The 15522-nt window shown below is 37.2% G+C and overlaps 1 protein-coding gene across 1 annotated transcript in view; it reads right to left on the reverse strand.

The window, feature by feature from the left end:
- Nucleotides 1-3131: 3131 nt before the first annotated feature.
- Nucleotides 3132-15522, reverse strand: part of SORCS2 (sortilin related VPS10 domain containing receptor 2) — a 612056-nt gene continuing 599665 nt past the window's right edge. The window contains exons 26-28 of the mRNA XM_026054819.1: nt 15023-15125; nt 5884-5987; nt 3132-3196 (exon numbers count right to left, since the gene is read on the reverse strand). Of these exons, the coding sequence (XP_025910604.1) occupies nt 3132-3196; nt 5884-5987; nt 15023-15125 (272 nt within the window). The remainder of the gene's footprint in view (nt 3197-5883; nt 5988-15022; nt 15126-15522) is intronic.

The following is a 15522-nucleotide window of genomic DNA, read 5'->3' on the forward strand; positions in this document are numbered from 1 at the left end:
TTTCACTCTGAAGATCCTGAACAAGCAATAATTAATTTAGCCTCACAATACCACTGTGAGGTAGGTAATTATCAGCCCCATTTCACAGGTGGGGAAACCGAGGCACATACAGGTTAAATAACTTGCTTGAAGTCTGGGGATAGAATCCAGATCACCTGATAGCCATCTTCTGTTTCTTAGCCATCAAATCACTCTTTCTCACTAGCAAATTTAACTGGGGTATGTCTAAATACTGCGTGTGTATCTGCATGCATGTGCGCCTAGTGTTTGTGCATATAAATAACTCTGTGTTTCTGTATACACATATACCAGGGTTTTGGATATATGTAAAGAATAGTATGTATATATGCCGTTTAAAAATTCAAAGATGCCATAGACATAGTTCAAGAGATTCAAAACTTAGCACTACTGAGAATTTTTATTTACAGATAAACTAAGTGACCTTGAAAGGGAAAGGCATTTTCTCAATTTTAAAATAATTCATTTTGAAGTTATTCTTACTATGGAATCAAAGGTTTCCTTTATTATCTGCTGGTATTATTAATACAGATATGGCAATAGTGACTTCGCTTTAGAAAACACAGTGTTTTTAAGACATGACAAACCAGCCTCACAGGAGTGCTGCATGAATTAAGTTAATTATCATCAGAGAAATATGTTACAGGCACTATATGTTTGCTAAGTGTTAATTAGATTACCTAGCAGTTAAATATTCTACTGTATTCCAAAGGACTCCTGTCATCAGACACACAAATCGCACTGCTTAAAATGTATAAAGGTAGTTGTTAAAGCATAAATTAGTATGTGTGACTTTGTTCCTACAGTGTCCTTAGCCAATCACATAATCAATGGGAGAAAGACCCCAAGCTAGAATTTTCATCCCATTCCTTCTCCATAAGGCTAATTCACTACTTAACTGCCCTACATAAATAACCCACTTCAAATTTATTTCTCGGGAAACAGTAAGCTGTTTGCAACACTATTTTACTCTCTGTTTCAGCTCATTTCCACTAGAAAAAAGGTAAAGAGCTGGGAGGAAGGGCAAACCTCTGACACAACAGTCCTGAGAGTTTCCCAAGCACAGTGCATTTTGTATTTACATTTCTCTTCATGAAACCCAGGCTCAGATCCATGGAACACTTCAAATTTATACAGAGTCCTGCATACAGCAGTCAACTAGAACATTGCTTCTCTGTAAATCATGTTTGCATGACAGTCTAGAACTACATAGGTGGAAATTTTAGAAAGATTTTTTGAAATTATTTTCCTGAGCAGTTTGCAAGCATTTGTCAGAATCTTTAACTTTTCCACCTAGTTCCATACACTTGGATTCTACACTAGAATTTCTTGTGCTTTACACATAGATCCTGTGGGGTTTGTGAGAGTCTACAGTACTACATTGAATTATTATATCCAAGGCTGTTGCATTTGATGAAAATATGTTCTAGGATATCAACAGCTACATGGAAGAATGACTCCAATGCATAGGATAATCTTAAGATAGTTCTATTCTGTCTCATCAGCATTCATTATTTGTGTTTGTTTATTCACAAGGATGTRGTCAGCTATCTGTATCCTCTTTAAGCAAGCTGGCGTGGTAATTTGCTACCAGCATTAGTATGACATTCACTGAGCAAAGAGCCATTTAGTCTCTACTGAAGGCAAAAGGTGAAGAGATTTTATAGGTTTCTGATGGAAGTGTCCTAAATCGAGGCAGTTGTGATAACATGGGATGCCAAATGTTTAAATTCATCACACCACAGTCCATTTTTTACACAGCTCCAAAAAACACATAAAAATGACCAGCAAGGTGTGGATTCACTGGATTTTCATTCCCTAGGGATGTGGAGGTTGGGATAAGGAAACTCTGAACTGACTCACATGCCTTTCTGCAGATGGTTCTTTAAAAATGCCCACTGCCCTTCCTGCAGAAATAGGGGTCAGTGCCTGACAGGGACCGAGCGACACCCTGTGGTTATAGAAAGGAAATACGAACCCCTATACCTCAACAGATCTTCCTCAAGGCATTGTCAAACATATCCAAGCTGCAAAGTTCAGGTAAGAGTTTTCCCACCCCTGCCTGCAAGGGCAAACACCAAGGGAAAATCCAAGTAGCAAGGGGATTCTGGTGCACTACACTATCCTGTTTGGAGGAGAACTCTGACATACCTGGCACCTCTGCCCTAAGAACAGGAAGTTTTTAAAAAATAATCATACAAAGAAAGCTACTTAAAGGAGGTATTTACACTCTGGAAATTTAAAAAGAGACAGGATGTCAGAAAAGTTTTTTACATGATAACCGATTTGGCAGCTGCCATCATTCTAGAGGTGCTTGGTTAGAAGATGAGAGCAACTGAAATGACTGTCTGCAAGTGAAGGCACCTGGTCCGGAAAAAGCATCAAGCTGGTGTTTTATCTTTCACACAGGGTGGGATTGGGAGAGATACTAGGGCTGATGGTTTGTCAGGACTTGCTACACTTGCAAAAGCATTATCCTATGATTTCAGGATATCCTAACTAACACTTTGATTCCTTTAATCCATAGAAAGGCCTAAGCCTAAATTCATTAGATTGTCTCACACATTTTTAAGCTAAGAACTTGAATTCACTAGGAGTGCATTTATCTCCTTGCTAAGACCTCTCTCAGTACAGAACCGGTTCTGAATTATAGACTTCTGAAAAAAATATCATAGTGTTCAACCAGCCATCTGTTCTGGTCTAGTCACTTGTTTACAAATCAATTTTTCAAGCTGAAGAGTCCCAGCCTTCCACTGATTACCGCAATTAAAAATATAATTAAAAAGTTACAGTCAATCCTTCTAAAAATAAACACAAAGAAACTAGAACATATACAGAAAAAGAAAGAATGTGGCATTGAATGTGCCTAGGGCTACAAATTTGCTACCTTAGTTTGAGTTTGAATCGTAACAAGTTTTCAGGCCATAGAGTGAACACAAGATGTATTATCCTTCTCCCCAGTAACTGATGATGGATGCTTTTTTTCACAGGACTGTTAAGGAACCTCCTCTCCAAGAGCATTTACAGCCATATTTGAAATTTTGTGATACCACCAGGGAAAAATAAAACGATACAGAAAAGTGTCTTTCAGTTTTTTTGTTCAGCTGTAAATATCAGCTAACCAGGTAACTGTGCATCTCTCTGGAGTTGATGCTCAAAACCACGCCTGAGTGATTGCCTATGAAAATATAAAAACAAAAGGCTGATATTAGTATATTTTGGGTGCTTCACAATAAATCCCCTTTTAGTTCAGGGATAAGTCAATCACATAAAGAGAGTGTTTTTATCAAAGAACAGATCAGGTGAAGGTTGGTGCAACAGCTCCGTGTACCTACAGCATACTTTTGCTTAAAGCTTTTGCTCATGATGGTGAATTTGTGGTGAAGTCCTAGGGTTTCTATCCCTGTGACAGCATAAGTTGGTTCTCTTTGTGGCTTAAAAAGGTGTAGTTGTCTTGAGGGGTGCTGGTGAGGGAGGAGAATGGAACCTGAGGCTTCCATTCAACATGCCACTGACCTGGGACTGGACACTGACCGGCATCAGCAAAAGGGGAACTCTGTAGCTGTTCAAGTTGCCACTTCTCCCAGAAGGAGTCACTGCAAGGTAATGGTGTTGAGGAGTCCCAACGTGGGGGTTGCGATAAAGTAGGCAACATAAAATATATAGAAAACAAAAAAAGTGGATGGGTGAGTCTGGAAATACTGTACTGTGGAAATTCAAAAGTTATGAGAAGAGAGAGAACAAACAGAAACCTAGGTCTGTAAAACCCTGCTGTGCATGGAGCGGAGGCTGTTACAGTGATCTCCCTAAGAGGGAGGGAAAGGGCTCATCAGAATTAGCAGGAATCTCCATAGCATAAGAACCTTCTGTAAATAATGTTGTAAAACAGAATTTAATATAACGCAGGGATTATAATACACTTCATACTCCAGCCAGATAAAATAGAAGAGTATCATAAACAGGAATATTTTCTTGGCAGTACTGAGTGATACCGGAGCTAGTGGAAAGTATTGCAAGTAACAAAACAGTGCAGAGAACAGAAGTATAATTTTATGTCTTAAATAAAGTCTTTTGTCTAAAAGCTGTACGGTAGCTGATGAATATAGATGATTATGACCCACAGAAATGAACTCTTCATGCTCCACTGGGAATGCGGCTGGTGTTGACAACCTGGCAGAAGCACAGATCACCTTGAGATCTGCATTTGCTAACTGTCTGAAGTTTCACATTAAAACGTCATGCTCTTGCACTCTTTAACCCTATACAGAGGCAAGAAAAGTTTTCTCTCAGTAAGGAGTGCAGGATCAGGCCCAGGTAGCCAACAGTGAGCAAGTAAGGAGACTGTTTTTGAAAGTGTTACAAATCAGGGTGGCCTTTCTTCATTCCACAGTCCCAAACTGCTTCATATAAATAGGTCATGAGGATTTTCTACCTATGAAAGAAGTTATGCTTTTGTACATTACTAGAGATTTTTGAATGCTCTACTTTAATAGGCACGTCTGCATGCACTTTGTCTGCATTCAGCATTCTGCTCTAAAGACCCGGGAGGTGAGTTAATCAGACAATTTCAACATGGGCTTTGTTTTTCCAGGGGTGTTTTTGGAATTAATTTCAGCAGAATTAGGAGTACAATCAAGGTTGTCTTGCAGAATCTGAATGAAAACACAGTAATACTCATACACAAAGTTTGTCAAAGAAAATACAGAAATGCACAAAGCTTGAAGTAAAGTTGAAGCCTGTGTTCTTCGCTTTTACTGAAAGCTAATATCTCCAAGAACTCAGAAGGAACACATGGTCCAGCAAATGAAAATAAGGACATCTACAACAAAAGACAGTTAAAGAAGAAACACAAGATAAAGAAATTTCTTCTGTGACAGACTTCTGTACTACCTCAGGCTACCCCTGCTACAGCTAAAACAGATCTTCTTCCAGGGGTTCATGAAGACATTACAGTTGCCTGTTACACTATGACAGCTACTGTTACAAATCCCAAAGACTTTGGGTTATCTGTTTCATTTTCACAAAATTTGTAGAAATGGGACTGGAGAGCTTTTTATATTGTGCTACACTTCTCAGACTGAGACCTGAATGCAGTCTGAACAAAATGGTAAATTTTATAGGAAATGAACTTTACAGATCAGCACTGTATGCTACATTAAAGATAGCATTAAGGGTGACATGATACACACTTCCATCTGATACAGACATCATCTGCACTAAGAGATAGTCACAGAAAGTTTCTCTCATGGGTTGCTTATGACCACACCATGAATAYAGGTGAACTACCAGTTAAAATAGGGGAGATTCATTATACTTTGTACCTAGGTATAAATTTAATGTTTCTAATTATGAAAACCTTATATTCCACTGGGATAGTATGGCAAATAAAACAATGGATATAGATACAATCCATCTGAAATCATGGTAACATTGACTCTACAAACCACTCCTCCTCACCTAAACTCCATTTTCCACAAATGCAGGGTATTCTTGAAGTAATTCCAATGTTAGCAATTATACTCTGTTCTATACCAAATGTAATTTCATTCTTAAATTTTCTAAGTAAGTCTCCCAACATTAAATCTATCTTCTGTACTGCGTGGTCTGTATGGCATGTCACCAATACTAATGCATTACAATTGAATTATAAGCTGAATTACAAGCAAAAAGAAGAAAATTGAGATAATCCTTTGTTAGTGGTATTTTCTTCTTCCTGAATCTGAGTAGAAAATGAAAAAAAGCTAGAATGAAAATTAACAGCATTTAAAAATCAATCACTAACAAAAATTTATAAACTAAAATTGAAGTTACCTCTTGCGTTACCTAGTGTTTGAGAGTCCAGATCATCATCAATAAACTCCTCACCCTGGATGATGTTCTGGGTGTCCTCACTATGATTAACAGGGCTTGTCATCTCCTGCTCCTTTTCATTGTGCATCTGGGCATAGACATTTCTGCCTGGCAGTTTCCTAAATTGGACAGGGAAGAAAGTCTGTGATGGAATTCCATCTCATCACACATATGTTGGACTCAGAGGAGAGCTCCAACAGAATGAAGTAAAACCAGAATCACAGAAAAGCACCAATTACACCCTCCCTTAACTTTGTATTCACAACCAAAAATTATCAACTCCTTATTCTAAGTCACAACTGCATGTAACTGCCTTATAACAATGAAGTTACTAACTTAATATTTAAGTATCAATTTCTTGACTAAGATTGACAGACAATGGACAATACTAAAACATTACTAAAAGCACAGCAAAGCTATTTTTAAGAAGTAAAGCAATAAAAAGGCTCAACAGGCATGCCTGGTTCCAAGTGTCTTAACAAACATTACAACCCATTAAGTGCATCTCCCTGGTGAGCTGGATAACAGTGAAGGTGAGCAGTAGCATAGAATGGCACTCATTTTCTCCATCAGGAGGAAGAAGCAGGAGAAATCCAGGATACAGGGAACGGAAAGGGACCAGAGAGTGAAGAAACCAGAGCCCAGAAACAAGGGATAAGGAATGGGATGGTGAGCAGGCACTGATAAGAAGATGATAGCGTTCTCTGCAGGGCACGTTTGGTAGAGACAAGCAGACAGCATTAAAGGAGACAGAGTAAAGCTTGTCCCAGGACTGCTGGGAACTCATTAGACTAAATTTTCTATAGGAGACAGCATTTAATTCATTCATTTTGATTTGAAACTAGAAAAATTAAAAGGATGCTACTAAAAGGCTTTACCAGCTTTAATTGCCAATTAACACCAGTGCCCATGAAACTTTAGCATAAGTATTAATAAAGAGATCTTAACTAGGTTAAGTTAGACTTTGTATAGTCAAGGAGACCAAACAGGGACTTCTAACATTCCAACAGAATGCAAGATTTACATTCCTAGAGAGCCATACCCTCTGCTGCAGCTGCATGCCTCTGAAATCTGCTTGGGCACATAAGGACATCCTTTGCTGTTCACCAAGCAGACACTTTGATTAAGGTGTTGCAGGTTGCAAGCTCCATTTCCCACACTGCAAAAAGCAGCTTGACAGCTTGATCAGCATGACAGCTGATCACGGCTGTCAAAGTTTGTACTCAATCATAGATAATTGCAGTGGGCAGACAATAAGAAAAAAGGGAAAATGGGGTTGAACTGTAGTGTTTCTGCTAAGCCCCTTTAGCTACAATGAGAAGATGGACAGAAAAACTGACATGAATTTTTAGGCATTTAAGAATGACCATCTTCTTTTCTGTATTCTGACAGCAGCATTAAAGTTGGATAAATACATGAGCTGCTCTGTTTTCTCTAGGTTTTTCTGAGATGACTCGTGTTTAAACATTATTTCAGAAGAAAGGCTTTATACCAAGTGGCACCATTTTAGTTTGAGATTAAAAGTTCTTGCACTAAACTATTTTGAACAGCACCTTTCATTGCATCACCAGATAATTACAATAAATGCTAAACAATGGAACATGACAGAAGAGGATCCTCTCCCTTTAATTTGAACTATCCATGAAATGAACTGCATTCTGTATACAAAAATATATTTGTACACATATACATGTTCATGTATTACACACACATACAAAATCACATATACACAGAAATCAGCTATTTTATTCCATTATTCATAAGCATCACAAAGAAAGTCTGATCACACTCTCTTTTCTGTACCTCTGTGCACAAGGAGTAAATAAACCACAGGCACTAACTAAATGCAAAGAACAACAAAAGAAAGAGGGTCTGACGGCACAGAACTGTGCTATTATGGCTGCTTCACCAGGTTCGAGGGCTCTTCCAACACAATCATACATACAAAGCCAAGCCCTGTAGCACTTTGCTCCCGTTAAGGGAAAAAAAGCCGCGTTAACAGGGAGGAAGGACATTCCTCATTACCAAAAAAAATACATTAGGTAATTAATTATGGTTTTTTTCTCAAGGGCCAGTAAACTCCAAACAGTTTATAATGTGTCTGCTTGTGAAACTGGTCATGTGGAAAACAATATCACTCTCAGTCAGACTTGCACCAAACCTGTCAAATCCGTCACTCTTTCAGTACACTGCCTAATGTCGAAGGGAAACTAACCCCAAAAGACCATCTTTGCCACTTTTCCACAACTGTGGAATTAGCACATACGCTGCTAAAAGAATTGGGGGATCTTCTCAAACCTGTATTCTGACAGATTTTGGAAGCATCAATGACATTATGAAAATATTTTTAACATAATAAAAATATTATCCATCTGAAAACCATACGGCACATCATACCTTTATGGTTAAGTCAAGGTTAAGTAGATCTGCCAATTTAACTGTTGTCTGCTGGTGTTTTCCCCATGCTGAAGGACTTGTCTGAAACCAGGCCACAAGATGTGTCCTTTAGTGTAAATCCTTAGGCTTCAAACTCATGTCTCTGGTGAGACTTACTAGTTAGAAATCACCACAATGACAATACACACTATTAAATATACTAGGGGTACCTGAATGAAGAAATCTCGCAAATTCACAAGTAACCATTCAACATACTGTTCTTTAGAGCACTTCTTTATGGAGCAAAGATGAAAGCAGAAAGGCATAAACTGTTGTTTCTCACTCACCTAAACGTCACGAGCCCAGTCCTGCTAAGTACAGGAAGGCAGTTTCTGGAAGGTGTAAATCTGGGGTACTCAGTGACTCTTCAATACTTCCCTTTGCTCCTCACACTTACAGAGGAAAGTATCTTTGACTGTAACACTGAGTATGAATGGAAGAAGGGAGAATATTACAGGTCTTAAGAAGGCATAAATTATAGGCTTTTGACCTTTTATATATCACAGAGATCTCTCTGTGTTTCATATTGACTCAGTTTTACAAGGAAAAAATTCAGCCAGACTCAAAAAAAACGAGAGTCCAAGTCTTTTCAAGATGCATTTTTAACACATGTGCCAGATGTTCTGTTTATAAGGGGCAACCACACTGTGAGATGAAACAGGATGTGGATACTGGATCTTTGCTAAAGATGGGTCTGATTCTGGCAATTTTCCAGTTGCTCCACACTGCTCTAACATGTAGGAAGGAAGCTGTTACCCCTAATTATACTGGAAAAAATTTTGCGTATCCTGATGTGCTTTGCTCTTCTTAAGGAAGCAATTTATGTTGAGGACAATGTAACTGTTTGAAGTAGGAAGAGCTGAAATGCTTGGGTCTACATAAAAGACTACTGTGCAAACATGACAAGACATGAAATTTGATCCAGGAGTTTTATATCAGCAATATGCAAATTGAAAGCATATTTATAAGAACAGAGAAAAAGATTACACAATACAGTTTCTTTTGGGGTTTACTCCTGAGCTGCAAAATGCATGTGCTTTGCATCCATCACTCAAGACAATTACCTCTGCTGAGCACTCCATGGTTTACATTGTTAGTTCTTTTTGTTTTCTCTGTAGTATTTTATTTCAATCATGAGGAAGAAAAAATAGTCATGCCTGCTTTGAGTACCATAAAAATATGAACAGGAGACTTAACTCTGCACAGAACTACTAATGAACGTCACAACGCATGGCTTCCTGACTGAGCTCTCCAGGTCCCGCACCTTTCTAGAAGATGCTCCAGAAAGCAATTTTTTTTCCTCATATTTACAAACTCTAATCAGTTCATACCAGAAACTGTTTGCACTTAAACAGCAGGAGGGGGATGAGATATTCATTCCTACTCATTTAAACTTTCTCATTTATTTGCCTTTTCATTCCAGCTTTGTGGAGCCAATATTCATTGGCCTTTATGTAGCTTCATTTGTTTTCCAGAGGCTTGATTAAGGTTCTGTTTAGTATAAAAAATAGGAACACATTCACATGGAAAAGATATGGAATAACGTAGCATACTGTTGGAACTTAAATAAAACCAACAACAATAATAATCCATTAAACAGAGTATTTTGTTGTGGTGTTTGGATTAATGTTCAAATGAATGACTTCTTTGTGCTTTAAGGCGCTCATGATTTACTTGCCTCTTTCATTTTAGAATTTTTTTCTACATGCTATTACTTTGATTTGAGAGGAAGTTTTTATGAAATATTACGGATCATTAAATTAGTGCCTGTTTTTTTATAACTAAATGGCATGGACTGGGACTAAACTTGCTCTCATGGAACATAAAACTAGTATAAAGCAAGGTGGGGAAAAAAGATAGGTTTTCTTCAGAGACTGAAAATGAGATGGTAAGTCAATGAGGCAGAAAGATAACACAGTTCTGCTCCAGATTGTGGAAATGACCCAGGAGGGGGCTCATTTACCAGAAGTGGCATTTGATAGTACCAGGAAAAAAGGAAGTACATACAAAATCATATGAATTTGGTTGAAGTAGACCCATGGAGATTTCTGAAAACAATGTATACAACTTTAAGGACATGGACAGCAGTCACAAGCAACACGGGCAACAATCTGCTCTGGTTTGGCTAATCTTAAAATCCTGTTGTTGTATAGAAGAAAAAGAATAAGAAAAGGATGATTTCATATCTTCTGCTAGTAACATAATGAATAGATAGCAACTTTGATGTGGCTAAAATATAATTCTCCTTTCCTCCACTTTGCTTAGAGGAGACAGTGCTATTTGTCTTCTCTGTATGATTGCCCAGGACCTCATATTGTGGAAGTTTGCTCTGAAAGGAAGAAGAAATCTTTTCTGGACGGCAATTTGAAACCCACAACAAATATAAGCATTGTTTCAAAGGGAAAGGAAGAAGTGTTCTTTTATTGATCAAATTTAGTAAAGATGGTATGGTCTAGAAAAAATATATGCAGGTCCCAGATCTGTGTTAAAAAATGGGATGTATTTCTCAAAAATATCTTCCAGCTGCTCTATATTGTTCTAGTCAAAGGAAGCAGCTGTAGTCCATTTTACCTGGTTGGTGAAACAACTGAACCATACTAGTGAGTATAGTAACATATTGTTAACATGATGCATGAGACTTGATTTCTTTACTCGGAAAGTAAGAGCAAAGAAAAGGAAAATTCTTCTTGGCTTGCCTGATATCCATGTTTGTTATCTGCACAACCTCTTGCTTCACAGCCACAGTGAGACTGGCAGCTGGGAGATTACCCCTCTCTCATTACTGCCATACAACACTACTGAGAATTAAAAAAAAAAAAATTGCCTAAAACCATCTTTGTTCACTAGTGGACTAGTATAGGACTAGAATTGATCTTTAAAAACTATAAGCATTTATCATTAAAATTTTACTTTTTGTTTATTAGGTAAAAATAGCTCTTATCTGAATGGTTTACTTACTCTGACTATGAAGGATCCAAACCCTGCACTTCTCAGACTCTTTGTGCTTTGTTTTTTTGTCTAAAGCAACTAACTACTCTTGGGATGCTTACGAGTCCCAGGCTCCATGGGTTCTAGTATCACAGTTTTTAAAGCACATGGTCACGAGAAGAACTCAGAAGGCAATGTGGCTGCATGCACAAATAGGCCATTAGATAAAGTGTGTGTATGTGTGGAGCGTGGGGAAGTGAAGGATAGAAAAAAAGATAAATGCTTGCAATTTTAATGTAGATAAGAACAGAAGGCAACAGTCTTCCTAGTCATTGTTTAAGTATTTTGGATTACGGTCTATCTGAAACAATGTAACAATGTTCACAATCATCTAATCACTAACTAGACAGTCATGACAGCTCTGATTATGCAACCTGACCCTACAATTTTAGTTTTAATTAGAACCGTGGTAAATTATACAATTTTAATCTTTTCATTTTAATGTGCATTTCTTCAGCAGCAAGGAGACAATATAATTTTTGTTAGTCATATAACTAATCAGCCCAAATCCCACATCCTCTAAATGTTTCTGTCTTACACCTTGCCCCCACCCTGCTGCCTGATTAGATAATTCTCCAGTTTTTGCATATATAAGGCATCTGCCTGTATAAAAGGCATCTTGTGCAGGACTGTTCTTTTTAGATTCTACCCCTCCCCCAAACTAATTTCATGAGATTTACTTCTTGTGAAGGACACCAGTTTTAAGCTCAAGGTATTGAAGTTTTCAAAAAATAATAGATCAAATGGCCAGTTTCATCATAGCTGTCCTGCCTGCCCCAAAAGATTCGTAGAAAAGGTAACAGATGAGTCCCTGATGTCTTATCAATACCATCTTTTATCTTGCAATTTTGACTGACAAAAATTAGTGTAAATTAAGACCGGAGTTCTTATGACATGAAAAAATTTCACTTTCAGACATAAGCTGGGCAGGGAGTGCAGTGTGTATATATATATACACACACACACTCACATATATGTAAAACTTGAGCGAAAGGGGCCTCAACACTCGGCAATCATCAGGCAGTTTGGGCCAGATTTTTCCATTTTCTGTGGAGGCTGTACTATGGTCTACACTGAAATTCACAGTTAGGAAATGGGACTTTGCACTATTTCTTTATACATTTTATCCTAAATCCTGAATAATTCCTCTGTTCTTGGCAAATGTATGAAATGTTCACACATATGAAGTTCTAACCTCCCAGTCAATCCAATCCCATTTTTAAGCCTTATCTGCAGGCCAGGACTTTCGTCTTTCATCTTTTCAGGTATCAAACTCAACATAAGTAAGGAATTGTCTTTTGGGCTGGCAAAGAGAAAGAGAGAGAGAATAATTCAAGGCATGTTCACACAATCTTTTGCAGAAAACCTATCTTGCCTGTGCCCTGATGCCAACTGGAAGTCTCGTAGACCCAATCAGTGTAGTGATAAAACTAAAATTAATAAACCTTTCTCTGACGCAGGGTAAAAAGGAATTTTAAGTCTTATCTGAAGGGAGTATCTGACTATCAATTTATATCAGGGAAAAAGGAAAGCACAATCAAATGTCTTCTGTCTCCTCCCTAATTTTGTGAATGGTACATAAAAATTATGGGCAGTATTAAAACTTCAACACCTTATACATTTCTCTAATTTCTATATGAAAATAATTCACTCTTACATTTGCATGTGGTGTCTGAATTAACATATGGTTATTCTGCTGAAATTATCTCCTAAAATTTTTATTGCATACTGCATTCTTTCAACAAATTAATTATTAATATACAGGCACATAATATTTCTGAGCCTTCTTTGTGTATTACAGATCAGTTTGTATCTAATAAAGGACACTTCAATTTCATAGCCTGTCCCTATGGGCCAGTTTGTAAACTTATATACATTCACTGTACTGACTTTAAAGGGACTATACTTGTAAGCAAGCACTCCAGGTGGATCCAGCGATTTATTATCACTCCTTACAAACACAAAAAAGTTTTTGTTTTTTTTTTTAATGTGATTAGTGATTTGGGTGGGAGAAGAGTTCACAGGGAGCACTTGGGGAAAACTGACTTTTCAAAGAACTGATTAGTGCTCAGTATTTTTTGAAAATCATATTGCATAAAAAGGATGCAACTGAAAAAAACTGTCATCTCAGAATATCTTAACACTAATATTTAAAAATAATTCTATCACATATCTCAAAAACAGATATGATACTGATTAAAACTGGATACTACTGTATCGTCATTCATCAATGCAAACGATTTTCACGAACTACATATGGAAGCATGAGGCATTAAGGCTCACAATTTGCAAAGGGTACTACAATTTTCTCCTTAATAAATGCTACATTTATTAAAAAATGGTTCAGTGAGCATTTTAGAAAGGACTCAAAAATATTTTTTCTTCTTTTCTTAAATATTTTATACTTCTTTTGCCATGCAGTAATTGTGTCTGTTATTTAATTGTCCTCATTTAAGAGCTAATAAAAAGGCATAAATCATACAGCCTTCAAAAGATATCACAAGCAAGTTTTATGATCCAACACTATAAACAGCAAATCCTCCATGTATTGCTACTGAAATAATAAAATTACATCACATCAACCATTTTTATGTTTTTTTTCTTGCTGCAGGCACCCAAATAGTAAATGGATTTTTTTTCAGTTGTAGAGAGAGTCTGATACAGAATTCTGTGCTTTGTCCTTGAGAGCAATCAGTCAGTATGAGCTCTGAGACTTAGATCCTGCAGTGAGAAAATGAAGAGATTCTTGGCAGAGAGGGTTTTTCTCTGCTGACTGAAACCTTTAGCTAAACAATCTGCCACTTAAAAGTCTACTCTTGCTGTTACCACAAACTCCGTGCCACAACCATTTCTGTAAACTTATGTTCATTTTGAACAAAAATCAATCTTGCAATAATGAAACAAATCAATAGGAGTGCTCACTGAGTGAGGATATCAGGATTTGATGGTAACAAAGGTTTCTGCCAGTATGATCAAACCCAAAGCTTCCAAATGCCCAAGACAAAAATACCAGGAGCACAGTCAATGATAAAACAAACATATGAACAAGAACAAAGTTTCTTAAGTTGCACATCATCCTAGTAGCAATGACTACTATGAGTTGTAGACTAAAGACCTATCAGAACTGTTAAAGGCTGACATGGTATCTATGGTCAATTTGGAGGCTATATTTTACATTAAGGCCATTTGCAGAATTATTTCTTCCCCCAACACACCCTCCAGTGATATTAACACTGATCTATTTCCATCACTTGTGAGTTATCTTATTCAGGGTGGCACTGTCCCACTAATTAGAATGTGTGCAAAGAGAAACTCCATACAGTTACACGTTTTGATAAAATTACTTTTTTAAACAAATCAGCATTGCAGATCTACTCATTGTCCTGATGGCTTTAGTTTATTCATAACTGCTAAGACTGATGACACAAGAACTAATCAGTAATAATATTTTAGCTCAGCTCTCTTTCTTAATGATATTATTTAGACAAGCTGAACAAACTCTCCATAGTTCCCATGTTGCTGCTATTTATCTTGGAACACAGCAAGAGAAAGAAAGCATCAGGATAGTACCTTGATGTCTGAAAAGTTCAGATAAACACAGCTTTCCAAGTGGTGGGCTTTTTGCAATCCCTCAAGAAAATCTCCTTTTCAAATAGCAAACTGTGTTTTACTGATGTGTGGATAAATCCAATTCTTAAAATATATGTATTGTTGATTAAGGTTTACTTGCCTTTTAAACTTGTAGAGGATGAAAGCCCCGACTATGACTAGACAGATAACAAAGAGAACCACAATAGCCCAGTACCCACTGCCTCCTCCAATCCTTTGAGAGTCTGAAATAAAAAAGAAATTAAAAAAACAGCTTAGCACATCCTCTTTCAGACCAGTCATATTCTTGGGCTTTCTTCTGAATTGCTAAGTCAAAAACATTTGCTGTTATTTGTGTAATCTCTTCTCTTCAGTCCATCTGTAGCCTCTTCAAATAGGCAACAACACAAAATTAATTGGTGACTTATTACTGAAGGAGAGAGAACCAATTTCAAAAAGAACTCCTGAAGATTTAATTATTTGCACACATAGCGTTGTTTTTTCTAGGAATCTCAAGTTATCATAGGAAATTATCACATACCCTAACTATATATGATGCAAAAGCAGGGCTGTATTAATTACACAGATGGAGAAACTATGGCTCTGAACAACAAATGGGAAAGACTGGAGTGAACATGGGAT

Source organism: Apteryx rowi, unplaced genomic scaffold (genome assembly GCF_003343035.1).
Source record: "Apteryx rowi isolate R43461 unplaced genomic scaffold, aptRow1 scaffold_97, whole genome shotgun sequence".
NCBI lineage: Eukaryota > Metazoa > Chordata > Aves > Apterygiformes > Apterygidae > Apteryx > Apteryx rowi.